Below are 27,871 nucleotides of genomic sequence, written 5' to 3' on the forward strand. Positions count from 1 at the left end.
GCTGCAGAGATACAACGGAGACCGCAATAATATGGCACAAAGGAAATGTCATATGGAGCAGTGAAGTGTTATCGCTGCGGCAGAACAACACACGACCAGAAGGATTGTTGGTTCAAGGACCAAGTGTGCAGACAGTGTGGAAAAGTAGGACACATAGCAAGAGTTTGCAGGTCGGGAAAGAAAACCAGCAGCAAGAAATCTCCACAGGAGAAGTACAAAAAGGTACATAAGGTGACGGAGAGTAGTTCAGATGAACAGAAAAGTGACACAGACTCCGGAAGCAAGGAGCTGGGTTGTCTGAAACTACATAATGTAATCAAAATGGAGGATCACTAAACTATCTTGGTCACGCTCAAGATAGACGGAGTCCAAGTGAAAATGGAATTGGACACAGGATCAGCCCTAACAGTCATAAACCGAAGGGACTACAAGCGGCTATTCTCACATATACCCTTGAGAGATACAGAGATTGTCTTGAAGACATACACGGGGCAAAAAGTCTACCCCAAAGGAAAAATAAGGGTGAACGTGATATACAACGGCAAGGAAACACCAAAAATGGACCTATATGTATTGCCAGATGGAGGACCACCACTACTAGGACGTGAATGGATCCGGAAGATACAGTTAGATTGGCATTCCATACAAGCACTGACGGTAGATGCCAAAAAGGATGACGACGTCACACCTGGACGACTGTCAAAAATGCTAACTGACGCACAAGAAGTGTTCCAGGAGGGACTCGGAACACTAAAAGGCATAACAACGATGATCAAAATAGAGGAAAATGCAAGCCCAAAGTTTTTTAAGGCCAGACCGGTGCCTTATGCGATCCGCCCAGCCGTCGAAGCAGAGCTGGAAGGTTTGGAACGTTCTGGAGTACTGTCCAAAGTGGACTGGAGCGAGTGTGCTACACCCATCGTTCCTGAAATGAAGAGGTCGCTGAGTAACACGCCTGAGGAACCAAAGAAGGTTCGCATCTGTGGGGACTTTAAGGTGACAGTGAACCCAGTCCTTCACACGGTACAATATCCGCTTCCGCGGATTGAAGATATTTTCGCCTCGCTATCTGGAGGAAAACGCTTCACTAAGATTGATCTGGCCCAGGCGTACCTGCAAATGGAGGAAGAAGAAGCCTCGAAACAGTACCTCACGATTAACACTCACAAAGGTCTCTACCAATACAACCGGCTGGTGTTCGGGGTAGCATCAGCTCTGGCTATTTGGCAAAGGGCAATGGATCAAGTCCTGCAAGGGATTCCAGGGACCCAGTGTTATTTGGACGACATCCTGGTAACGGGCGAAAATGACAGTGATCACCTCGCCAACCTGGAGCAGGTGCTCACTAGATTGAAGGAATATGGGCTCCGAGCTAATCGCCACAAATGCGAGTTTTTCCAGAAGCAGATCTCGTATTGTGGCCACGTTATTGATGAAGAGGGGTTACATAAGTCCCCTGAAAAGATTGAGGCAGTAGTCAAGGCTCCAGCACCGGAAAATGTGTCAAAACTGAGGTCGTTCCTCGGGCTGGTGAACTACTACCATAAGTTCTTGCCGAATTTGTCTACAGTACTACACCCACTGAACACCCTACTGCAAACGGGGGTACCATGGAAGTGGAATGACGAATGTAAATGAGCTTTCCAGAAGTGCAAAGAATTGATCACATCAAAAGAGGTGTTGGCTCATTTCAAACCAGCACTACCAATTCGGTTGGCGTGTGATGCATCACCCTATGGTATTGGAGCGGTGCTGTCGCACAAATTCCCGGACGGCTTGGAGAGGCCAGTAGCCTTTGCGTCTCAGTCACTAACCTCAGCCGAGCGTAACTATGCCCAGATTGACAGGGAGGCCCTCAGCCTAGTGTGGGGAGTGAAAAAGTTCAACCACTATCTGCACGGGCAGAAGTTCACCTTGCTAGACTGACCACCAACCACTTGTCTCCATCTTTAATCCAAAGAAGGGCATTCCGGTGATGACTGTGCAACGGCTACAAAGATGGTCCCTTTTTCTAGGGGCGAACCAATATGAAATAGAGTATAAGGGCACGAAACAGCATGGAAACGCTGATGGGCTATCACGCCTGCCACTGCCTACTGCGGAGGAAGCACCAGCAGTGGACCCTGTCGAAATATTTTATTCGACTGTAATTGAACGTTTGCCAGTAACTAACGCGGATGTAGAGAAGGAGACCCGAAATGACCCAACACTGTCTCGGGTATATGATTTGACGGTGAAGGGATGGCCAACACATGGCGACTCACTGTTGCCAGCATTCTCATCCAGAAGAGAACAGCTGTCAGTATGCCAGGGGACCTTGATGTGTGGATCCCGAGTGGTAATTCCACCCAAGTTAAGGGAAAGAGTGCTCAATGAGCTTCACGAAGGCCATCTGGGAGGGATGAAAATGAAAAGCCTTGCTAGGGCTTATGTGTGGTGGCCGGGGATCGATCAGCAAATCGAGGACCTAACAAAGAGCTGCTCAGGATGCCAGAAGGTCCAAAATGCACCACCACATGCCTCTCTACACCCATGGGAGTGGCCCTCCTCTCCATGGCAACGGGTGCATATTGATTTTCCTGGTCCATTCATGGACTCAATGTTCTTAATTTCTTAATAGCCGTGGATGCGCACTCGAAATGGCCTGCGGTGATCAAAATGTCCTCCACCACCACGGAGAAAACTATTGCAGTCCTACGGACCATATTTGCCAGGAACGGCTTGCCAGAGCAGATTTGCTCTGATAACGGACCACAGTTTGTGTCCGAAGAGTTTCGGAAATTTATGAGAAGGAATGGGGTAAGGCATTACACATCCTTTTATAGATATGTGAAGAGAAAAAGATTAGTGAAGTCAAGCGTAGGTCCCTTACAGTCAGAATCAGGGGAATTTATAATGGGAAACAAGGAAATGGCAGACCAACTAAATACGTACTTTGGTTCTGTCTTCACAAAGGAGGACACAAATAACCTCCCAGAGATGCCGGGGAACCTAGGGTCTGATGAAAGAGAGGAACTGAAAGAAATCAGTATTTGTAGGAAAATGGTGTTAGGAAAATTGATGGGACTGAAGGCCGATAAATCCCCAGGGCCTGATGGTTTACATCCCAGGGTACTTAAGGAAGTGGCCCTAGAGATAGCAGATGCATTACTGGTCATCTTCCAGAACTCGATAGACTCTGGAACGGTACCCATGGATTGGAGGGTAGCTAATGTTACCCCACTATTCAAAAAAGGTAGTAGAGAAAAAGCGGGGAATTATAGACCGGTAAGCCTGACATCGGTAGTGGGGAAAATGCTAGAGTCTATTATAAAAGATGTAATAGCAGAGCACTTGGAAAGCAGTGACAGGATCGAACAAAGTCAACATGGATTTACAAAAGGTAAATAATGCTTGACTAATCTACTGGAATTTTTTGAGGATGTAACTGGTAAAATAGATAAGGGAGAACCAGTGGATGTGGTGTATTTGGACTTTCAGAAGGCTTTCGATAAGGTCCCACACAAGAGATTAGCGTGCAAAATTAAGGCACATGGGATTGGGGGCAAGGTATTGACTTGGATAGAGAACTGGTTGGCGGACAGAAAGCAAAGAGTTGGAATAAACGGGTCGTTTTCCGAGTGGCAGGCAGTGACTAGTGGGGTACCGCAAGGATCGGTCCTAGGACCCCAGCTGTTCACAATATATATTAATGATCTGGACGAGGGAATTGGATGTAATATCTCCAAATTTGCAGACGACACAAAGCTGGGCGGGAGGGTAAGCTGCGAGGAGGATGTCGGGAAACTCCAGTACGATTTGGACAGGTTGGGTGATTGGGCAGAAACATGGCAAATGCACTATAATATGGATAAATGTGAGGTTATCCACTTTGGTGGCAAAAACAGGAAGGCAGATTATTATTTGAATGGCAATAGATTGGGAGAAGGGGAAGTGCAAAGAGACCTGGGTGTCCTTGTGCACCAGCCGCTGAAGGTAAGCATGCAGGTGCAGCAGGCGGTTAAGAAGGCAAATGGTATGTTGGCCTTCGTAGCAAGAGGGTTCGAGTACAGGAACAAGGATGTCTTGCTGCAGTTGTACAGGGCCTTGGTGAGACCGCACCTTGAGTATTGTGTGCAGTTTTGGTCACCTTACCTGAGGAAGGACGTCCTTGCCATGGAGGGAGTGCAGCGAAGATTCACCAGGCTGGTACCTGGGATGGCAGGAATGACGTATGAGGAGAGATTGTGTCGATTGGGCTTATACTTACTGGAGTTTAGAAGATTGAGAGGGGATCTCATCAAAACCTATAAAATTCTGTCAGGTCTGGACAGACTAGATGCAGGAAGGATGTTTCTGATGGCCGGGGAGTCCAGAACCAGGGGTCATAGTCTAAGGATAAGGGGTAAGCCATTTAGGACTGAAATGAGGAGGAATTTCTTCACCCAGAGAGTGGTGAACCTGTGGAATTCTCTGCCACAGAGGGCGGTGGAGGCCAGTTCATTAAATATATTCAAGAAAGAGCTGGATATATTTCTTGAGGCTAAAGGGATCAAGGGATATGGGGAAAAGGCAGGGACAGGGTACTGAATTTGGATGATCAGCCATGATCACATTGAATGGCGGAGCAGGCTCGAAGGGCCGAATGGCCTACTCCTGCTCCTATCTTCTATGTTTCTATGTTTCTATGTATCATCCAGCCACAAATGGATTGGCTGAGAGGTTCGTACAAACCTTTAAAAAGGCAGTAAGGGCCATGTGCAATGACGACATTCCACTGCAGCATAAGGTGGACAATTTCCTGTTAGCCTACAGAAATGCGACACATGCAGTTACCAACCAGACCCCGGCCATGATGTTCTTTAACCGAAGGTTGAGATCTCGTCTGGATTTGCTCAGACCAAATGTACGAAGAAATGTTGAGAATAAGCAATTCCAGCACATCAATGAGAAGCCGACAAGGAGCTTCAATGCAGGACAACCAGTCTTGGCCCGCGACTACCGAACAGAGAAATGGCAACCAGGAACGATATGCACATGACAGGGGCCACTAATGTACACAGTGGATGTTGGGGAGAACATTGTGAGGTGCCATGTCGACCAGATCCTAGCGTCACAGGAACGAGTCAACCCCAGGTCTCGCGTACCTGGTGAAGAACCCGACATACAGGTAGCATCTACCCCAGAAACAGTAGCATCGGAAGCTGATGAACCAACCGACGACAGGGGGCCAGAATCGCCTCCGCACCAAGGGCAAGACACTCAGGAAAGGCGCTATCCAGAAAGGATCAGGAAGCCGCCCCAAAGACTGAATTTATAAAGGGACTATTTTCAGTTAATGTTGCATGTTAAAAGTGTTAACTGTTAAATGAATGTTATGGTACTGTTAATCTAAAAGGGGAGGAATTGTAGTGTATGTACCTTTAAGGGGAGAACTACTTTTACAGCTCCTGTATACTGTAGTACCGGCAGTGACCACACCTGTCTATAAACCCTGAGTAGGGATCTGTACTGTTAGTTTTTAGAGTACACTCATCCAGTAAACACCTGTTGATTGTTCATCTGCAGTCTCTGTCTATTTATTGAAGGACACCATACATCAAGATTCACAGATTTAACAAAGCACATCTAACACTAGTGGCCAGTCTCATGTCTCTTCCTTATACCCCTCCAGGACTTGAATGTTTCTCTTGTATCTTAATGACTAACACAGTACTCTGACCAGAGCACCGTACATGGTATCCTCTGATTTATACTCTGCTGATTTAGAAATATATTGTTGATTACTGCTCTGCAGTGACCAGATCTGTTAAATCCAAAGTATTGGCAGTGTCCTCACACTAAGGAGGGGGAAAATCATCCGTTCCCCAGCACTATCGAGCAACCTCTGGAAGGAGTGTATACAGTCAGTGTCAGGTGAGGACCTCAAATAGCCTGCTGTTAAGTGTACCATGTGGTGTGGTTAACACAAAGAGTGACCACTTGGGCAAGATAGGACTGCCATGGAACCATACTCTAACCTTCAGTAGAGGTGCACAGCACGTTCTGCTAACACTCATGGGTTTCTTTCAACCTCACCCTGAGCTAGTTCAATATAATTCATGGAGTACAAATATAGCCCATTTTTTCCTTTCAACACGCAGCACCTTGCACTCTCTGTTTCGTCCCAAATAAGTTATTTTCTTTGGGACTCTTTCAGGTAACATTCACGCCACACAAGTGCCAGGCAATGATTATGTCCAATAAAGGAGCGTCTAACCCCCACCCCATGACATTCAATGGCATTACCATCGCCGAATCCCCCACCATTAACATCCTGGTGGTCACCATTGACCAGAAACTTAACTGGACCAGCCACTTAAATACTATGGCAACAAGAGCAGGTAAGAGGCTTGGTATTCTGTGGCGAGTGTTTCACCTCCTGACTCCCCAAAGCCTTCCACCATCTACAAGGCACAAGTAAGGTTGTTTTTGTGACTGGAAGCTTGTGACCAGTGGTGTACCACAGGGATCGGTGCTGGGTCCCTTGCTGTTTGTAGTATACATTAATGATTTAGATATGAATGTAGGAGGTATGATCAGGAAGTTCACAGATGACATGAAAATTGGTGAAGTGGTAAATAGTGAGGAGGGAAGCCTCAGGCTGCAGGACAATATAGTCGGGTTGGTCAGATGGGCAGAACAGTGGCAAATGGAATTTAACCCTGAAAAGTGTGAGGTGATGCATTTTGGGAGGACTAACAAGTCAAGGGAATACACAATGAATGGTAGGACCCTAGGAAGGACAGAGGATCAGAGGGACCTTGGTGTGCATGTACATAGATCCCTGAAGGCAACGGGACAGGTAGATAAGGTGGTTAAGAAGGCATATAGGATACTTGTCTTCATTAGCCGAGGTATAGAATATAAGAGCAGGGAGGTTATGATGGAGCTTTACAAAACGCTAGTTAGGCCACAGCTGGAATACTGTGTGCAGTTCTGGTCACCACACTATAGGAAGGATGTGATTGCATTGGAGAGGGTGCAGAGGAGATTCACCAGGATGTTACCTGGACTGGAGCATTTCAGCTATGAAGAAAGACTGGACAGGCTGGGGTTGTTTTTCTTAGAGCAGAGAAGGCTGAGGGGGGACCTGATTGAGGTGTACAAAATTATGAGGGGCGTAGATAGAAAGGAACTTTTCCCCTTAGTAGAGGGGTCAATAACCAGGGGGCATAGTTTCAAGGTAAGGGGCAGGAGGTTTAGAGATTTGAGGAAAAACTTTTTCACCCAGAGGGTGGTTGGAATCTGGAACTCACTGCCTGAAAGGGTGGTAGAGGCAGGAACCCTCATAAAATTCAAGAAGCATTTGGATGAGCATTTGAAATGCCATAGCATACAAGGCTATGGACCAAGTGCTGGAAAATGGGATTAGAATAGATAGGGCTTGATGGCCGGCACAGACACGATGGGCCGAAGGGCCTCTTTCTGTGCTGTATAACTCTATGACTCTATGGAGTGTGATGGAATACTCTCCACTTGTCTGGATGAGTGCAGCTCCAACAACACTCAAGAAGCTCGACACCATCCAGGACAAAGCAGCCCGCTTGATTGGCACCCCATCCACCACCTTAAACATTCATTCCCTCCACCACCGGCGTACTGAGGCTGCAGTGTGCACCATCTACAAGATGCACTGCAGCAACTCGCCAAGGCTTCTTCGGCAGCACCCCCCAAACTCACGACCTCTACCACTGAGAAGGACAAGGGCAGCAGGCGCATGGGAACACCACCACCTCCAATTCCCCTCCAAGTCACACACCATCCTGACTTGGAAGTATATCGTCGACCCTTCATCGTTGCTGGGTCAAAATCCTGGAACTCACTCCCTAACAGCACTGTGGGAGTACCTTCACCACACGGACTGCAGTGGTTCAAGAAGGCGGCTCACCAGCACCTTCTCAAGGGCAACTAGGGATGGGCAATAAATGCTGGCCTTGCCAGTGAAGCCCATATCCCATGAATGAACATTTAAAAAAATATTGCTTGCAAATTCCATCCCTATTTTAAGTCAACTTGGCTCAGCAGCAGCATTCTCACATCGGAGTCTGAAGATTCTGGGTTCAAGCATCACTTCAACACAGGATCTAGGCTGATACTTCAGTGCAGTACTTGGAGACTTGCTGACTTTTGGGTCAGCTGTTAAACTGAGGCTCTGTCTGCCTGTTCAGGTGGACGTAAAAGATCCAATGGCACTTTTACCAAGTGAAACAGGGAGTTCTCCTGGAGTCCGAGCCAATATTGACCCCTCAAGCAACACCAGCAAACAGATTAACTAGCCATTCATCTCACTTGCTGTTTGTAGTTCCTTACTGTGCACAAATCAGCTGCAGTGTTTGCTTACATAACAACACAAGCACCGCTCATCTTTCAGCACCTGCAGGAACACTGGGATCGATACCCTGACAATAATACTCATCGAGGGCACCAGACGGACCTTTAACCCTTCACCTTAACTCCTCCTCAAAGAACGGGTCCCCAGCAAGGGAGTCAAAGACTTCAGGAGAGGAAGGAAAGGGAGATAAAAATACGTACAACTTTTTTCAAGCAATTGGGGAAAATATTTGTCTCAAATAAAAATTGCGCTCAAAAACTTTATAGATTTGCCTACTTCGCAGGAGTTTTTTTGAGGCTCTTTGCCCTTCCATTATTATTACTTTTAATTTTCTTTTATGAGAGGTCAGCACAGGTGTATGCTGGGAAGGACCAGAGAGTTTGAAATGCTGTGGAAAGTGTAGCAAACCAATCCAGTCTCTGCCTAGGAGTTAATGATGTCTACACTTGGCTCAACAAACTGTCTTGCATCAACCAGTTCACATTTACACCACTAACCTCCAATCAGGCTCTGCACAAGCTACTGAGTGAATGAGTTAACCCTTTCTTGTCAGGTATCAAAGAAGTCAGACAACAAAATCTAGAACAATCATAGGTAGCAGCACTTAAACATTGAATGTGCAATTAATTGGTCGATGGAGTTAATTGTGAAATAAATAACAGAGGTCGCAAAGGCAATTCAGTTATGTCACAGTACTTCAGTTCAGTTGACAAATTTGAGTGACACATGCGTTCAACCCTTTTGACGTCAATCACCTCACAAAGCCCCGTTGGTACCCTTGATGATCTCCAAATTAATGAAGCATCAGTACTTGGACCTGCCAGGCTGCTTGTTTACTTCTTAGCTTCTCAGGTCTTTGCTAACAAAGGGATCGCACACAAGTCCAGAAAGGGAAGCACATTTTATGTTCCCTTTAACAAGCCATATGTGGGTCTGTGGTCTTGATGGCATGTTTTCTATCCCTGATAAAGAAAGATTTTTGTACAAGCCTTTATAGTTTCATGAGCTTTATTCCATTCTTTTTTCAGCATTCAATCGGACTACTGATTCCATTTTAAGGACAATTCTTCAGTAATTTCTGCATACACTCCCATACAACGCTGAGTGGGGAACAGATACTTCTCTACTCGAGGGTGGGGAAGAGGACTGGGAGTGAAATCTGGAACACGGGTCACTCCTGGCCACTCTAGCACACCACATGACAGGCAGATAAAAAAACAGCATTAGCAGAAACCTGAAAGAAAGTCAACTGCTAGCTTCCTCCACTCAAACAGCATGAGGTGCGGTGAGAATGGAGAAAAGACAGAAAATACAAAATAACATAAGAGAAAACGGTCCTCATAATGTAGAGTGTGAATCAATAAATACAACATAAGGGGGCGATCTGTTGGAAGGGAACTCCTGCTCAGACACTGATTCATTTCAGATACAATATTATAGTGCAAGATAGTCCAGAGCACCTCAACAAACAGAACTTTTACTCTCTGTATGACTGCATCCATTAAGAGGCCTCTGCTAACTTCCTCAATGGCTCAGTAATTAGATGAACCCTGTGGCGTGCTACTAAGACATACAGATCATAAAGGTCCCAGGTTCGAGGAGGAGGAGGACCATTAAGGATGTTACAACTAACTGCAGTGTTCCTGGGGAAAAAGAAAGGAAGAAGTGGTCCAGGGTTTCCACTCCTAGTCACTTGCCCTGTGAATCGCAGGCACTAAGAAAATAGCAAAATCTAACAGTACTTAATGTATTATAGACATTTAACCAAATCAGTAGTGTTATCCAGTGACTGGATTGAAACTCTACATGACTCATTTCATATGACCCTTCCAGCCTACAGTCTGGGTTGAATTCAAACCAGAGCTGAAATGATTGGCCGCATCACAAAACTATCCCCTGATTTACCACAATCTGATGCTAAATTGACGGTGTGGGAGAGCTCTCCTCCGCAGTTGACTCGTACAACACCTGATCACCGTGCACTTGATGCAGGCAAGGGGTGCAAAAGCACCACATTCTTTAAGCACCATCATCCTTCAGGTTGATGAGCAGAAACCAAAACTGTCCCAGAAAACGAATGAGAATCACTAATGCTGCAACACTACCAATGAGAATTTAAAAAAAAATTTAAACCATTAAAAAAATTAATGACAAGTGGAGTTGCACTACCTCTTGCCCTCTCAAAGCTGGCATATTATATCTGGGAGATATAGAAGCAGACTGCAGGCAAGCCTTCCACCCAAAGGACCTTGTTTACTAGACAGGACTTCTAACTATGCTATCATATGTATATTGCTCCCCTGATTGCAGTACTGACTAAATTATACAATCGATTCCATTGTTGGCAAAAGCAAGAAGTAAATATTTTTTTAAATATAAAAGCAGAGTACTTGAGCTATTTAAGGAAAATAAGACTGAGTTAATGGAATACCTATATTTATTTTTCTGTGCCAATTTTTTCCACCTTGAAGGCATTTGCCACCCGCACCCCTCCAGTACTTGGCCAAAAGGACCATTTTTAATATGCGAGCCTGGATAGTGAACATCAGCAGACTATTCAGCCAATGAGGCATCACAGCCAAACCCAGTTTTCTCCTCAATGGCCATGCACATAATGCATTTTTCCAACAATGGATAGCAGGAACTCTGGCTGATTTTGCCCTCCCCAGCCCAGGGGCATTGAGGTCAAGTGTGGTTCCCCAGCTGCTCGCAATTGTGTTCCGTCTCTTTTTCTCCTATCTTTGCACAATTACAATTTTAACCTTGATCTCGACAATAGAGACCTAGAAATCTCAGTACCTTGTACATTGTTTGGGCTAACTGCCTTCCCAGTAGCATGAATTAACTGCACATTGTCTTTTCTCGTAGCCCAAGAAGATGTCGTCACTTTGGGTTGGTCAGTTGATAGAGTGGTTGTTGAGGTGCTGTCCTCGTCATCCCACCACCATGATCTTGCCGGATGGAAGAGGCCACAGAGCAGCAAGAGACTGAAGAGAGAAGAAGGCATCGCAGGGTGGAGAGTCCCTCTAGAGAGGATTTGAAACTGGAACGGTACCTCTTTTAAAAAAAATAAACTTGCCAGGGGTTGCTCAGCTGACTCAGTGTCAGCCTATTCTTCACACCATACTCGTCCTACTGTGGCTCAAGGTGGGAATGTGCTCTGAAGCCAGCAGCAAGCTCAAGTTCGCCTCTCGAACATTTTGTTATCGTTGCCAAGTCCTGATAACTTGTCAAGGATGACTGTCTGGCTCACTCCCAACGACGTCACATAAGTTTGTTCTGAAGAAGCCTGTTGTCAGTGTGCAGTCCTAGAGGAAGTAAAGCCATGGTCACCCCTACTCCATTAGTTTATTTGGCTCTTATTTTTCTCTCTTTTTTTATATATATTATATAATTACATAGTATTTACAGCACAGAAACAGGCCATTCGGTCCATGCCGGTGTTTATGCTCCACACACACATATACATATATAAAATATATATATATTATATATATATTTTTATATAATATATATTTTATATACATTATATATATATATATATGTAAAATATATATATATAAAATATATGTAATCCACTTAAGGAGGAAGGTGAATGTTTACATTTCAATAATAGATTGTAGTTTAAATTCACATTACTTTTTATAAATTGTTTATTATTATTTTCTTAAAGGATGACCAATCATTCTTCCTACTTTCCTGCCTTCCTATTCATGGTGACAAAGTAATAAACAAATGTCCAAGTGGAAATTGAGTACTTTCTGAACTGATTTTTGACCTTTTGTTCAAGTTATTTGACAAATTGCATAGTATGGTCAAGAGAGTCACACTAATATGGTGATAGATTCCTGTCACAGCCCTGTGGGCAATCCAACCCCTCAGTCACATCAAATGTGTAGTGAGATTGAGTCCCACCACTGTTTGACACTCAGGTAATGAACCCAAGTTCTCTGAACATCACCTCTCCAGCCTGGTTGTGTCAGATCTGGTGAAAGCGTCCCACCTGAAACATTAACCTATCTTTCTCTTTTAGATACTGAATGACCTGTTGTGCAGTTAAAGCATTTTTCTTATTTTAATTCAGGTCACTTCTGGTTGCAAATTAGATGCAACGTCCACTCATCGGCTCGTACTGTATATTGGATTTTGATACAAGGAATTTGATTGTGAAGTCAGGTAATGCCAATCAATAAACGTGCAATGAAAATACACACTGAAAGATCCCAGACATGGAACAAATTGTAAGAAAATAACAATGACAGCTAAGAATCTTCAAGCTGCAGAGTTGCTTTTCTCTAGTTATTCACAAGAGATTCAATGAGTAAAGATCTTATGGACGGGAGTTCTTCCAGCTTCCTGAGGGGGGAAACCTTGGTACCAGGAACTGAGAGTCATAACGGCACAGAAGGAGGCCATTCGGGCCATCAAGTCCGTGCCGGCTCTCTGTAGAGCAATCTAGTCAGTTCCATTCCCCCGCTCTATTCCCGTAGCCCGGCAAATTTATTTCTCAAGTGCCTATCCAGTCTCCCCTTGAAAACATTGAGTGTCTCCGCTTCCACCACTTCCGTCAGCAGCAAGTTCCAGGTCCTCGCCACTCACTGCGTAAAAATGTTTTTCCTCACATCTCCCCTGTATCTCTTGCCAAAAACCTTAAATCTGTGTCCCCTAGTCCTTGTACCATCAACTAGTGGGAACAGCCTTTCCCCGTCTAGCCTATCAAAACCCGTCATAATCTTGTACACCTCTAGCAAATCACCCCTCAACCTCCTTTGCTCTAATGAAAACAAATCCAGCTTCTCCAACCTGTCCTTGTAACTAAGATCCCCCATCCCCGGAACCATTCTGGTAAATCTCCTCTGCACCCTCTCAAGGGCCTTCACATCCTTCCTAAAGTGTGGTGGCCAGAACTGGATGCAATTGTTGGAGGATAACCCCAAAATCAGTGAAATAATCTAGAATTATAAAATGGAGCGCTGTATACCAGCAGAAATAGTAATTATTAGGGTGAAAATTAAATAGCTCAAAGCAGCAACATGAGTTTTAAAGATTGTATTGTAAGAAATGAGAAATATAAGTACAAGATAAAATGGCTGCGCTGAAGAGTGCGATGGGTAATGCCAACTGTCAGAATGCGTATGTGCGAGACAACCTGAAGCCCACCAAAGAGGAACAAATAACTACAATAATAGCACGACGGTTGCACCTAAGAACCAATCACCGTAAGACAACTCCAACCGGCCAAGCAGACGTGATGCAACACTCTGCGTGTTTTTAGTTTCGGAAGGGAAGTAACAAGAAAAACTTAGCTTAAAGCACAAAGTATAATTAAATCAGTAGAGAAGGAATGTGATTGGATAAAGGACTTGTTGCTATGGGAATGTGATTGGACGAAGACCTTTGTATGTAATGAATTGCTTATCCGGACTGATAATGTATAAAAGAAATACCGATACCATTGTAACGGCGAGAAGGTGATCACTAGACTGCGGGGTCTATGACTCTTCTCCCAGAGCGCTCTGAATAATAAACTGTGGACTTTTACTTTGAGACAGACTCAAGTGAATTTATTTTTCACCAACAATTGGTGTAGTCGGCAGGATGCTACGGAACTGAAAGACCGCCCGTACCAGTGAACCCGGACGAGAAGTCAATTTTGACCGTCCAGAAATTGAGTCACCTGGGAAGGCGGAGTGACAGTGCCGTAGCATCACGAATCAAGTGAAAGTCTGTAAGAGGTAGGAGAACACAGTTGTGAGAGTGTGGATCGCGAGTATTAAGGGAACACTGTGTAGCAATAAAGGTTGCGAAGGAATGAGTGATTGACTGATTGACACGGACAAGGAGGGCGCCTGTCTCATACACCTAGCCTGAGCCGGAATTAAGAGGGCGATTGGGCCCCACGTGATGGCCAGGATCAAGTAGGCAGAGAGACTCCAAAGCACCCTGGGATCATGAAGTCAATAAATATATGTGTGCGTTGTGACTAAGTAACCGCTTAAAGTCTTTTAAGGTATCAAGAACTAACCCGAGTAGAGGAACTCAGCATTTGGTAAGACTGTAAGTTGGACTACAAAATGGCGTCAGGGAAAGAAATAGAATGTGGACCAGCGGCGTCCCTTACTAGGTTCTATGCAGACAACCGGAAGGGTATAGTTGATAAGATGAGAAAGAAGGGGTGGGACCCGCTCCAGAATCCGAGAGCTCAAAGAGAGTGGTGGGAAGGTCAGAAACAGAAAAAGACAAAAAAGGCGGGGGTGATACTAGTACACCCGTTAGTCATAATAACTAACAAAGTACAGTGACGCCACACTAGACTTGCAAGTAAAAAATGAAAGAATTCTTGAATTGGAACAAGAGGTACAGTTATACAAAGGAGGTCAGACAAACATTGATGGATACCGGTTGGATAGATCTGAACAATGGAATGAGAACCAGGCACATTTTTGTGCCCCGGCAAGGGTTCAGAGTCCCAAGGGGTGAGGACCATGCCACAAGACCGACGAAAGGCGATCCAAGAAATGCCAAGACCCGTCTCAGTAAGGGGAGTTAAGAAAGTATTAGGACTCTTTAACTACAGCCGAAGTTATATTCCAAGTTTCGCCGCCATGGCAGAACCCATACAGAAATTAGTAAAGGGAGGTAAACCAGCAATAGCACCCATTGAGTGGGGACCCGAACAAGAAACAGCATACGCGGAGCTGAAGCAAGCCCTAATATCAGCACTAGGTTTAGGTTTAGCTGATATGAAGAAACCGTTCCACATACATTGTGAGAACGAGGGTGGATTTTATGCTGCAGTGGTCACCCAAAATCACGGTGACAGACGACGTCCTGTCGCCTATTATTCTACCCAACAATCACCCGTGGCAGTTGGGTTATCACAATGTGTGGCAGCCCTTGACTGTGCCGCCTGGGCAATCAAGGTCAGTGAGCCCACAGTGATGGCAGGAGAGATTATTCTCCATACCAAACACAAGCTGGTAGAAATGCTGAATATGGGAAAATTGTGAGCGGTCTCTGACATATGCTGGGCTAGATGGGAGGCGGTACTGCTCCCAGTGGATCAGTCAGTCAAAATAATACGCGACACTGGGGAAAACCCAGCAGAAGGATTGCTAGGACAAGGGGATCCCCACAGATGTTGCGAACCACAAGGGGAAGGCGAGGAAGGATGTTTACAAGATGAACCCATCCCCGAGGCCCAGATTACCCTGTAGGTGGACGGATCTAGGAAATATGTAGGGGGATCCCCACGAACCGGATGGGTGGTAGTAAATGATCAGTTAGAGACTGAATTATCAGGAAGGCTGGACGGAGGACTGTCAGCCCAAGTAGCCGAGATAGTGGCGCTGACGAAGGCGCTAGAATTAGCAAAAGGAAAAACAGCAAATATCTACACTGATAGTAGATATGCGTTTGGGGTTGTGCACGATTCTATGACAGCCTGGGGAAGAAGGGGGTTTGTAACAACAGGAGGGGATCGTATAAAACATCAGCAGCGAATAGAGGCCCTCTTGGAAGTTGCAAAGGCCCCAGCACAAGCAGCAGTAATAAAAATAAAGGCGCACCAGAAAATACAGAATCAAGAACAAAGAGGGAACCATGCTGCTGATTTAGCAGCACAGCAAGCTCTTGAATAAGAAATAGTTGAGGAAAACGTAGCCAGTGCACAGGTGGAAGAGATAGATATTAGTAAATTACATAAAGATACCTCAGAAGGAGAAAGACAGGAATGGTACCGAGTAGGAGGTAGACCAGACAAAGAGGCCATATGGCGGAAAGATGGGAAGGTGATAGCCCCCACATGTAACAGACATGGGGGGAGAAATTGGGTGAGTAGCACCACCTGTTAGCGCCTAAAGAGGCAGTCAGTGGCTGTAGCGCCACTGGCTGCGTCTCCGGCGATATTCAGTAGGGGCGCTAATGGTGGCGTTAGGCATTTGCGCTGCGCCGCCACCGATGACGTCATCGGTGTGCGCAGCGCCCCATTCGCGCCCCGTTCATGATATTTGGTAGCGAACGCCACAGCTGCGCCGCTCGCTACCCGCGCCCGGTTCACGGGGCCTTACTGTGCCGGCAGCGGCGCAAGTTAAGGTGGAGGTGCGGGGCGGCCGCTTTTTCGGCGGCCGCCTGCCAGCACCTCCGTCCCGGCCTCCAAACCCCCCCCCCCCCCCGCGGCATTGCCGGCTGTTTCCCAAGAGCCCGGCACTTCTCCTTGGTGCTGGGCTCATTTGCCGGCACTCGCGATCAGGGATCGCGCTGTTGCAGGCACCTCCCCCTTAACAGTGGGAGGAAGGCCTGCAGTACCGCAGCGTGCCATGCCGCAGCGTGTGGCGCTGCGACACGTTGCGCTGCGATAATCAGTTTCAGCGCCCTAAGAGGGACGCGGAGCGCCTCGAGCCTCGCCCCGTGTCCCTCGAGGGGCACTGAAACTGAATTTCTGGTGATCGGTATCACTCCGATCGCTGCGCTAAATCCTGCGCTCAGCCGACTTTGGTGCCACTTTGGCGCCCCAACCCAATTTCTAGGCCAAATACTCTTAGAACTACACCATGGAAGCACCCATACGGGAAGGGGGCCAATGATTGAACTAATAAGTAAAGAATGGTGGTGGCCTGGGCTAGGAAGAGATGTGGCAAAACATTGCCAACGCTGTATCGCGTGTGCACAGCTCAACCCAGGACAACCCGTTAAGATACAGATGGCCCACCAACCATGGCCAAGGGGCCCATGGGAAAATATACAAATAGACTTCACTGGACCCCTCCCCATGTCATGGGGTAAGAAGTATTGCCTGGTAATAATAGACCAGTTTACCAGGTGGGTCGAGGCATTCCCCACCCAGAACTGTACTGCCACCACCGTGGCACGAATAATGGCAGAGGAAATAATTCCCAGATGGGAAATACCAATCCAAATTGACTCAGAGCAGGGAAACTAGCAAGGGAATCGATTAATATGGCAGCTGTGTTGGAACAGGTAGCTAACGATACGGCCGAGGCATTGGTTAAGATCAATGCTGAAATGGAAGCCTTACAAATGGTGGCATTGCAAAACCGAATGGCCTTAGACTATCTGCTAGTGAAAGAAGGCGGCACTTGCACCCTCATAGGTGCAGAATGTTGTACCTACATACCAGACAGCTCGGAAGAAATAAATAATTTGGCAGAACACATACAGGAAGAAGTAAAAAAGTTAAAACAACCTCCGGCATCCACCCTTTGGGGTTGGGCAACGGGATGGTTGGGATCACTCGGGACGTCAGTAGTACAAGGATTGATTTTGTTCTTTGTCATAATATTAGTAATGTATGGTTTGGTCCTATTGTTAAAATGTTGTTGCGCTCAAATGTCACGGCCTGCTGTAAGTGTCATGGTGGTTAACCGGGTGGCACCCGGAGAGCAAGATGTGTGGCTATAAGTCCCGATAAAAGGACGCCGCGGTCTGACTAGCAGACTGCGAGCCCCGGGAATGTAAACATACAGGACATCAGGCACGAACACTGAGAAGTATTGCCAAAGGCTGTATCAAAGACCCACTTACATTACCAGAAATCCTTACGATGATGGTTCCCTGTCACAAAAGGAGTTTTGATCAGGGACCAACAGGAGGGACTGTTAGGGTGAAAATTAAACAGCTCAAAGCAGCAACATGAGTTTTAAAGATTGTATTGTAAGAAATGAGAAATATAGGTACAAGATAAAATGGCTGCGCTGATGAGTGTGATGGGTAATGCCAACCGTCAGAATGCGTACGTGCGAGACAACCTGAAGCCCACCAAAGAGGAACAAATTACTACAATAATAGCACGACGGTTGCACCTAAGAACCAATCACCGTAAGACAACTCCAACCGGCCAAGCAGACGTGATGTAACACTCTGCGTGTTTTTAGTTTCGGAAGGGAAGTAACAAGAAAAACTTAGCTTAAAGCACAAAGTATAATTAAATCAGTAGAGAAGGAATGTGATTGGATAAAGGACTTGTTGCCAAGGGAATGTGATTGGACGAAGACCCTTGTATGTAATGAATTGCTTATCCGGACTGATAATGTATAAAAGAAATACCGATACCATTGTAACGGCGAGAAGGTGATCACTAGACTGCGGGGTCTATGACTCTTCTCCCAGAGCGCTCTGAATAATAAACTGTGGACTTTTACTTTGAGACAGACTCGAGTGAATTTATTTTTCACCAACGGTAATCAATTGTGTCACACAAATATGCCTAGTCATACCTTGATATTGAAGTTCTACGGTTGTTCTGCTTTGAGCAAATCATAGTATCAGACAACACAGAAGGAGGCCATTTGGCCCATTGTGCCTGTGCCAGCTCTTTTGTAGAGTTATCCAATTAGCCCCACGCAACGTTCCCTCTAAGCTCTAAGTTCTCTGACAGTCCCACGCAGCCTGGGACCGTTTTTTTCAATGTTAAATTTTGCGCCTGCGTGAAACTGTGAATGGGCCACTCACCCCCAAAAACATTAGGGGGAACATTGGTCCTATGCCCCTGCTCTTTCACCACGGCCCTGTAATTTTTTTTCCCTTCAAGTATTTATCCAATTCCCTTTTGAAAGTTACTATTGAATCTGCTTCCACCACCCTTTCAGGCAGTGCATTCCAGATCACAACAACTTTCTGCGTAAAATGATGTTTCCGCACATCACCTCTGGCTCGTTTGCCAACCACCTTCAATCTGTGTCCTCTGGTTACTGACCCTTCTGCCACTGGAAACAGTTTCTCCTTAATTACTCTATCAAAACCATTTATGATTTTGAACACCTCTATCAAATCTCCTCTTAACCTTCTCTGCTGTAAGGCGAGCAACCCCAGCCTCTCCAGTCTCTTCACACAGCTGAAGTCCCTCATCCCTGCTATCATTCTGGTAGAGTGGGCCATCCGAGTTTCAAAAATACTGCAAAGAAAAGTCTAAATAAACAAAATGCTGATTGACAAGGCAATGAAGTGTGCAAGTAAGAAATTGTTGAATAATTGTGGTAAAGCAGCACCAGCTCCAATTCAAGCAATAAAGGCTTTGAAATGATGTACATACACTCTGTGAAGTCCTTGGCTTTATGTGAGAAAGAAAATAGCGCAATCTAGTCTGTGACAATTATTTGGTCCACCTACCTGAAACTTTTGGTATATACCTGATTGAATAGCTAAATGCCACCTTCCTGCAGACCCACCTATCCCTGTCCCAAGCCCCTGCAGCCGAAGTGATTCTGAGGTCAAACTCGGACTGGATAAATCCCCACCCACCACCAGCCCCCTCATCTCCCAGAGGTACCAATCCCAACCACCAAACTAGTCTCCCAATGAGATCTCTTATTCTCCTTGAAAGTGTGACCATTTTATTTATTTGCTCTCGGGGTGTGGGTGATGCTGTCAAGACCACATTTATTGCTCATCCCTATTTGCTCTGAGGAGGTGCTGATGGGCTGCCTTCTTAAACCTCTGCAATCCTTGTGGTGATGGTGCTCTCACAATAGTATTAGGCAGTAAATTCCAGGATGTTGACAACGTGACAATGAAGGAACAATGCTATGTGTTCAAGTCAGGATGGTGTGTGACCTAGAGGGGAACTTGGAGGTGATGATGTTCCCCTGACATTGCTCTTCTTGGTGTTATAGATCACAGGGGAGGGAGGTGATCCTCCTGACAAGGAAAGACTTTGATCCTACCATCATAAGCCCACCCAGTGTGAAGAAGTGTATAACTGAATGGGGTCTTCAAGGTACGCATCTGCAAGTGCCATGTAATCTGCAAAACAGTGGGCCCAAAAACCCAGGGCCCTTTGATCCCAGTGTAAATGCCAGGAGGTGCCCACCTTGGGCCCTGCCAAAGTTTGTGGGGCCATAAGGAGATCATCTCATTTACATAACCTGGCCACTAGGGGAGCAGCTCAGGTGCTGGCTATGGTGGTAAGGTCAAGAATCTGGGGGAGTTCGGGGTGGGGAAGTAGTAAGCAGCACCAACACAATTGTCAGTGTAATGGAGGAAGAGGAGGTCAGAGAAGGCCTATTTAGGATTGCAATTAAGAATGTTCCACATATCCTACAGAAAGGAAGGTATATCCGAGTTCTATCCAGGTTCCCATAGTCACACCTGTCACCTGGTGGGAGTGAGTACAGAAATTGTTTCAGGTGAGAACAAGTTCAGCCAGGCAGAGGAAGGTGGTGGTGAGCCCTGGTGAGCCGATTGTTCAAGGAAGAAACGGAGAGCCTGGAAACTGCTGTTGTGAGGGACTGTCAGGTCCATGGTGAAAAGACAACAATTGTGGTTGGAGAATCCAAAATAATCAAAAGCAGCAAAGCACATCAGAGGAGTCACAGATGTAGCGGACAAAGCGGGGGCGGCGAAGAAGAAATCAAGAAGAAACTAGTTCAGGTCAGGAGCCGCGTACCTATGACTTCAGGAACTGACCCTTTGAACCTGCCAAAGTTTGTGGGGCCAGAAGGAGGTCACCTCATTTACGTAACCTGGCCACTAGGGGAGCAGCTCAGTTGGCCATGGTGCTGAGGCCAAGAATCTGGGGGAAGTTTCAATGTCAATTCCCCACCCACTACAGACATATTCGTTTCATTCTTTAGCGAGTCCAATCACACCACAGGCTAATCAGCCTCCAGCAATTCCTGTTCAAGCACTCTCATCATTTCCATTTCCTAGAAGTAAGCTTAAACAATCATCCGGTCAAGACAGTCTGGTTTGTGGACCTTAGGAACGAGGTAGAAAGAGGTTGTGTGGGTTCGGTGGACAATAAGGATGGAGATCTCCAGAAGAGATAAGAATGTGATTTCCCATACAGTTACCAATGTGGTTGTAATGAAATCTGTTTGTCTTGATCCTGTATTCGTTGTGCACACATGTATATTACCCTCCCCCACTGTGTATAGTTTCACTTCCTCTTTCCCGACTAACCTGGGAGGTTCCAGGTCTTGGCTCTTGGCTCCGCCCCTGACTTCTCTTACATAAAGATCCCAGGATCTGTATGACTCATTCCTGTGAACCAGTCGGCGTGTTGAGATGTTAGCTCTGATCTTAGTGATTAAAAGCCAACTTGTTTAAGCCTATAACTCCTAGTTTTGTGGCTATTGAAGGCCCATCAATTTTAATCACTAAAGAATACTAGGATGGATCGACTCCTAAAACCAGAGCATCTGGACTTGGATCCACATTCTGCTGAAGCATCAAATCAATTTGGACACTGGCTCAAATGCTTCGAACTCTTTGCGGGGGCCTCATCTGCTAGCGAGGTAGATAAACTGAGTCTACTGACTACTCGCGTAAGTCATCGGATTTATTCGTTCATCCGGGACGCCACCTCTTACATGGAGGCCATCACTATCCTGAAGGCCCAATACCAGAGGCCGATAAACGAAGTGTACGCCAGACATCTGCTGGCTACACGCAGGCAGCGACCAGAGGAATCAATGGACGATTTCTTACAGGGCCTAAAGGATCTGGTCCGGGACAGTAACTGCAAGGCCGTGACGGCCAACGCGTACTCTGACGAATTGGTCCGCGATTCCTTTATCACGGGCCTCAAATCAAATTATATCCGGCAGAGACTGCTGGAGAAGGAGGTCCTGGACTTAAAAAAGGCAGTGGCCACTGCGCGATCGCTGTACGTGGCCAGAGAAACTCTGACTCTTATTCTTCCGGCCATGCGGCCCTCACCGCCTCGTGCGCGCCGAGGGGGCCGCCATCTTGGAATCAGCCATCTTCCCCATCCAGGTCTCAGACCAGCTCTACGCCGCCGGAGTCCCCACACAGAAGTTCACCCAGGAGTCCTACTACAGCGGCAATGTCTCGAGGCCCGAAATGCTACTTCTGCGGCCAGGCCAAGCACCCCAGACAACGATGCCCAGCGAAGGACGCTACATGCTTCAAATATAAGAAAAAGGGGCATTTTAGCAAAGTCTGCAGGGGGAATCTGATTTCCAACTCCGTCACCGCCTCGTGCGTGCCGCCATCTTGGGATCCGCCATCTTTTCCCGACTCAACGGCCGCCCAGGGCCCAACAGTGGCTTCGATCATGGTGGATCAATCCAGGCCACACCCGTTGACAAAATCCATGATGGACATACAGGTAAATGGGAATTTAACTAAATGTTTAATTGACTGTGGGAGTACCGAGAGTTTTATCCACCCTAGCCTGGTACGGCAGCACTCATTAACGGTAACCCCTACACGGAGCAGAATTGCTATGGCTGCTAAGCCCCACACTTCGGACATTTTGGGCTACTGTGTGGTAACACTGACTGTAAAAGGCACGGACTACAAGGATTTTAAACTCCTCGTGATGCCAGAACTCTGTGTTAATGTAATCTTGGGCCTGGACTTCCAGTGCCACCACGAAAGTGTCACGCTAGCATATGGCGGGTCCCAGCCGCCACTCACAGTCTGTGGCCTATCAACCTTAAAAATCAGCCCGCCCCCTTTATTCGCTAATCTCACTCCGAACTGTAGGCCCATAGCAACCAAAAGTAGACGGTACAGTCTGGAAGACAGACACTTTATCAAGGCGGAAGTGGACAGACTCCTGCGGGAAGGCATTATTGAATGCAGTACCAGCCCGTGGCGTGCCCAAGTAGTCATAGTTAAAAATAGCGAAAAGAAACGGATGGTAATTGACTACAGCCAGACTGTTAATATTTATACCCAGCTGGACGCCTACCCTTTACCCCGCATATCAGAAATGGTCAACCAGATTGCGCAATACCGAGTCTTCTCGACTATCAACCTCAAATCCGCGTATCACCAGCTCCCCATTAGAACGGAGGACCGCCCATACACCGCCTTCGAGGCGAACGGGCGCCTCTACCATTTTCTCAGAGTGCCCTTCGGGGTAACAAATGGGGTCTCGGTCTTCCAACGTGAGATGGACTGCATGGTTGACGAGAATAAACTACAAGCTACCTACCCCTATCTGGACAATGTCACTATCTGCAGGCACAACCAGCAAGACCACGATCTAAATCTTGCGAGATTTTTAAAAACTGCCCTAAAGCTGAATCTAACCTACAACGAAGACAAATGTGTCTTCAACACAACACGTCTCTGTATCCTCGGCTGTGTGGTGGAAGATGGGGTAATTGGACCGGACCCTGACCGATTACGCCCCCTAAAGGAACTGCCCCTGCCACACAATCCCAAAGCTTTAAAAAGGTGCCTGGGATTTTTTTCATATTATGCCCAATGGGTGCCCAATTACTCTGATAAGGCCCGACCCCTCATTAAATCGACGTCCTTCCCACTATCAGCTGAAGCTCGGGAGGCTTTCACCAGTATTAAACAGGACATTGAAAGGGCTGCAGTGTGTGCAGTGGACGAATGCATTCCCTTTCAAGTCGAAAGCGATGCGTCAGAATTTGCCTTAGCTGCGACCCTCAATCAGGCTGGGAGACCTGTGGCCTTCTTCTCCCGAACCCTTCATGGACCTGAAATCAGGCACTCTTCTGTCGAGAAGGAGGCACAGGCTATAGTGGAGGCAGTGCGGCACTGGAGACACTACCTAGCCGGCAAACGTTTCACCCTGCTCACCGACCAGCGGTCGGTGTCTTTCATGTTTAATAACAAAGGGGGAAAATCAAGAATGACAAAATACTCAGGTGGAGGATCGAACTATCCACGTTCGACTATGATATTATGTACAGGCCGGGAGCCCTTAATGAACCCCCAGATGCCCTATCGCGGGGAATGTGTGCCAGCATTCATACGGACAAATTACAGGGTCTCCACAACGACCTCTGTCTCCCAGGGGTCACCCGACTATACCATTTTATAAAGTCCCGCAATCTGCCCCACTCCATCGAGGAGGTCAGGGCAATGACCAGAGCCTGCCGCATCTGTGCGGAATGCAAGCCTCGTTTCTACAGGCCTGACCGTGCACACCTTATCAAAGCCACACGGCCATTCGAGCGCCTAAGTCTGGACTTCAAGGGACCCCTTCCCTCTGCCGACCGTAACGTATACTTCCTCAATATCATTGATGAATATTCCCGCTTCCCCTTCGCCATTCCCTGCCCAGACATGACCAGTGCCACGGTCATCAAGTGTCTCTGTAATCTATTCTGCATGTTTGGCATGCCGAACTACATACACAGCGATAGGGGGACGTCATTCATGAGTGACGAGCTGCGCCAGTTCTTGCTCTCGAAGGGGATAGCCACTAGCAGAACCACTAGCTACAACCCCCGGGGTAATGGGCAAGTGGAAACGGAGAATGCTACTGTTTGGAAGGCTGTCACGTTAGCCTTAAAGTCAAAAGGCCTTCCGACCTCCCACTGGCAGGAAGTCCTCACAGACGTGCTCCACTCCATAAGGTCTCTGTTATGTACTGCCACTAACGCTACCCCTCATGAAAAGATGTTCGTTTTCCCCCGGAAATCCACCTCGGGCATATCTCTACCCGCATGGCTGACGTCTCCGGGGACAGTACTATTGTGGAAGCACGCGAGAGGCCATAAAATGGACCCCCTTGTGGAAAAGGTACAGCTCCTCCATGCAAACCCTCAGTACGCCTATATCGAATACTCTGACGGGCGAGAGGACACTGTTTCCATAAAAGACCTTGCTCCCTCGGGGAGCGGAGAGAACGATGGGAGACTACCCGATGAAGACCTACACTACAAAGAGACAGGACGCCCAGAGGTATCAATACCCAACTTTAACCTGGAGGACACTGCAGATAACCTGGAAGACACTGCAGAGGCCCGGACAGCGGAGGAACCAGAATCCACTCCCCTAGAGGCACCCCAACCGGCTTTGCGCCGATCACTGAGAACTGCAAAACCTCCTGACAGACTCACTTATACCAACTTTTAAGAAACATCACCCTGATGGACTAAATCTATAGAAGGGGTGAATGTAATGAAATCTGTTTCTCTTGATCCTGTATTCGTTGTGCACTCATGTATATTACCCTCCCCCACTGTGTATAGTTTCACTTCCTCTTTCCTGACTAACCTGGGAGGTTCCAGGTCTTGGCTCTTGGCTCCACCCCTGACTTCTCTTACATAAAGATCCCAGGATCTGTATGACTCATTCCTGTGAACCAGTCGGCATGTTGAGATGTTAGCTCTGATCTTAGTGATTAAAAGCCAACTTGTTTAAGTCTATAACTCCTAGTTTTGTGGTTATTGAAGGCCCATCAGTGGTGTTCAGTAGTAGGGTTGCGATCCAGAGGGAGATGGGAGGAGCTGTCAAATAACTGGCACTCAGCCTCATCCAGGTAAAGTTCCTTTTGCCACATAACAGTAGCAGCTTTGTAATAATGTTAGGCTAGGCACAGAGGGAGAGGAATAAGAGATAAGCATCATGTTGAGAATAACGTCATATATTCCGTGTTCTACAATGTCCTGAGAAAAGTTACAATTCTTGTTCAGCTCAATAATACCTAAATAATATGACCTGAAGAGAAAGCAGCTCTCCGCACCTAGAATAAAGAGAGTGGACAAGAAAGGGGGAAGAGAGAAAGACTTGTGCGATATTACTAACCTGGTAGAGTTGGTGCTTTATCTTCTGGTGCCAGGGTTGCGACATTTCCAGTTAATGTTGAAACCGAGCTGAGCAATTCAAGACCTGCTTTTTCTTTTTCTTCGCCACTTCCCAAATCATGATCGGTTTTTTCTTTGCTAATATCATGTCCGGTGTACTTGGGAGTCTCTAAGATCCCAGGGATGTGCTGGGTGGTTTTTGTTACAGTGCTACTGGAGAGTGCGGTAGGTTCAGTAACTCTACCAACTTGTCCCACAGTTGCTGCAATTTCTTCGGGTCGAGTTGCTGCAATTTCTTCGGGTCGAGTTGTTGCTGCAATTTCTTCGGGTCGAGTTGTTGCTGCAGTTTCTGCGGGTCGAGTTGTTGCTGCAGTTTCTGCGGGTCGAGTTGTTGCTGCAGTTTCTGCGAGTCGAGTTTTTGCTGCAGTTTCTGCGGGTCGAGTTGTTGCAATTTCTGCGGGTCGAGTTGTTGCAATTTCTGCGGGTCGAGTTGTTGCTGCAATTTCTGCGGGTCGAGTTGCTGCAGTTTCTGCGGGTCGAGTTGTTGCTGCAATTTCTGCAGGTCGAGTTGTTGCTGCAGTTTCTGCGGGTCGAGTTGTTGCTGCAGTTTCTGCGGGTTGAGTTGTTGCAATTTCTGCGGGTCGAGTTGTTGCAATTTCTGCGGGTCGAGTTGTTGCAATTTCTGCGGGTCGAGTTGTTGCAATTTCTGCGGGTCGAGTTGTTGCTGCAATTTCTGCGGGTCGAGTTGCTGCAGTTTCTGCGGGTCGGGTTGTTGCAATTTCTGCGGGTCGAGTTGCTGCAATTTCTGCGGGTCGAGTTGTTGCTGCAATTTCTGCAGGTCGAGTTGTTGCTGCAATTTCTTCGGGTCGAGTTGTTGCTGCAATTTCTGCGGGTCGATTTGCTGCAGTTTCTGCGGGTCGAGTTGCTGCTGCAATTTCTGCGGGTCGAGTTGCTGCTGCAATTTCTGCGGGTCGAGTTGCTGCAATTTCTGCGGGTTGATTTGCTGCTGCAATTTCTGCGGGTCGAGTTGCTGCTGCAATTTCTGCGGGTCGATTTGCTGCAATTTCTGCGGGTCGAGTTGCTGCTGCAATTTCTGTGGGTCGAGTTGCTGCTGCAATTTCTGCGGGTCGAGTTGCTGCTGCAATTTCTGCGGGTCGAGTTGCTGCAATTTCTGCGGGTCGATTTGCTGCTGCAATTTCTGCGGGTCGAGTTGCTGCTGCAATTTCTGCGGGTCGAGTTGCTGCAATTTCTGCGGGTCGATTTGCTGCTGCAATTTCTGCGGGTCGATTTGCTGCTGCAATTTCTGCGGCTCGAGTTGTTGCTGCAATTTCTGTGGTTCGAGTTGTTGCAATTTCTGCCTCATTTTTAGGTTCGAACAAATTCCACCATTGGGAGCTTCCCTGAGACAGCAGAGCCCACAGCACTAGAAAATTCAAGGCTTTTGAGAACCCCAAAGCCATTTCTAAATTTCAACTGATAGTTCAGAAATAGACAAGATAGGTCTAAGATACAAAAGAAAGCTTTTGATTCGGTCTCCTCTTCACATACATATACTTGTATCCATCATTTACCAGGGTGGGAGGAAGATCGGGGGGAACCTTGTTGTAAGACGTCTGATCTGTCACAATTTTCATTCAAATTGAGCCACTAACTTCTGCCGAATGGATTAACCTTTGATACTTGAAATCTGAGTGTTTAGACCCACCCTGTCACTATCAGTTTTGTACTCATGAGCGGATTAGCTGGTGTTTACTTGGACCAATGACAGAAATCGTGGTCAACCTGAACTTGAGTTTCAATTGGTTGTTTCGGACAGGAAAAACCATTATTGCAGTTTGGATCTTCTGGTTGGACATGCTGTCCAATCACTGCCAAGCAGTCCAAAGGGTTTGTTTATTAACCACTTACAAGTACAGGAATTCTACAGAAACACAAACATAAAATCACTGACCTACCAGACACTGCTTTTAGTAAGGCACTTTCCTTCTCATGTATGTGCATAACTCTGTAATGAATTTGT

At 46.7% G+C, this 27,871-nt stretch overlaps 1 protein-coding gene across 3 annotated transcripts in view; it reads right to left on the minus strand.

The window, feature by feature from the left end:
* The window catches only part of LOC147101237 (uncharacterized), a 181,387-nt gene extending 153,889 nt beyond the window's left edge, over positions 1–27,498 (minus strand). The window contains exon 1 of one of the 3 annotated variants that reach the window (XM_085966510.1): positions 25,853–27,498. In XM_085966510.1, the coding sequence (XP_085822636.1) occupies positions 25,853–27,311 (1,459 nt within the window). In that variant the 5' untranslated portion in view covers positions 27,312–27,498. Of the gene's footprint in view, positions 1–11,152; positions 11,536–25,852 lie in introns of those variants that run through there. The other 2 variants (XM_085966509.1, XM_085966511.1) reach the window with 2 other exon arrangements.
* Between the last annotated feature and the right edge of the window lie 373 nt (positions 27,499–27,871).

The sequence above is a fragment of the Somniosus microcephalus genome, chromosome 24 (genome assembly GCF_052327205.1).
Source record: "Somniosus microcephalus isolate GS21.2 chromosome 24, FLI_Smic_1.0, whole genome shotgun sequence".
In the NCBI taxonomy this organism is placed as follows: Eukaryota; Metazoa; Chordata; class Chondrichthyes; order Squaliformes; family Somniosidae; genus Somniosus; species Somniosus microcephalus.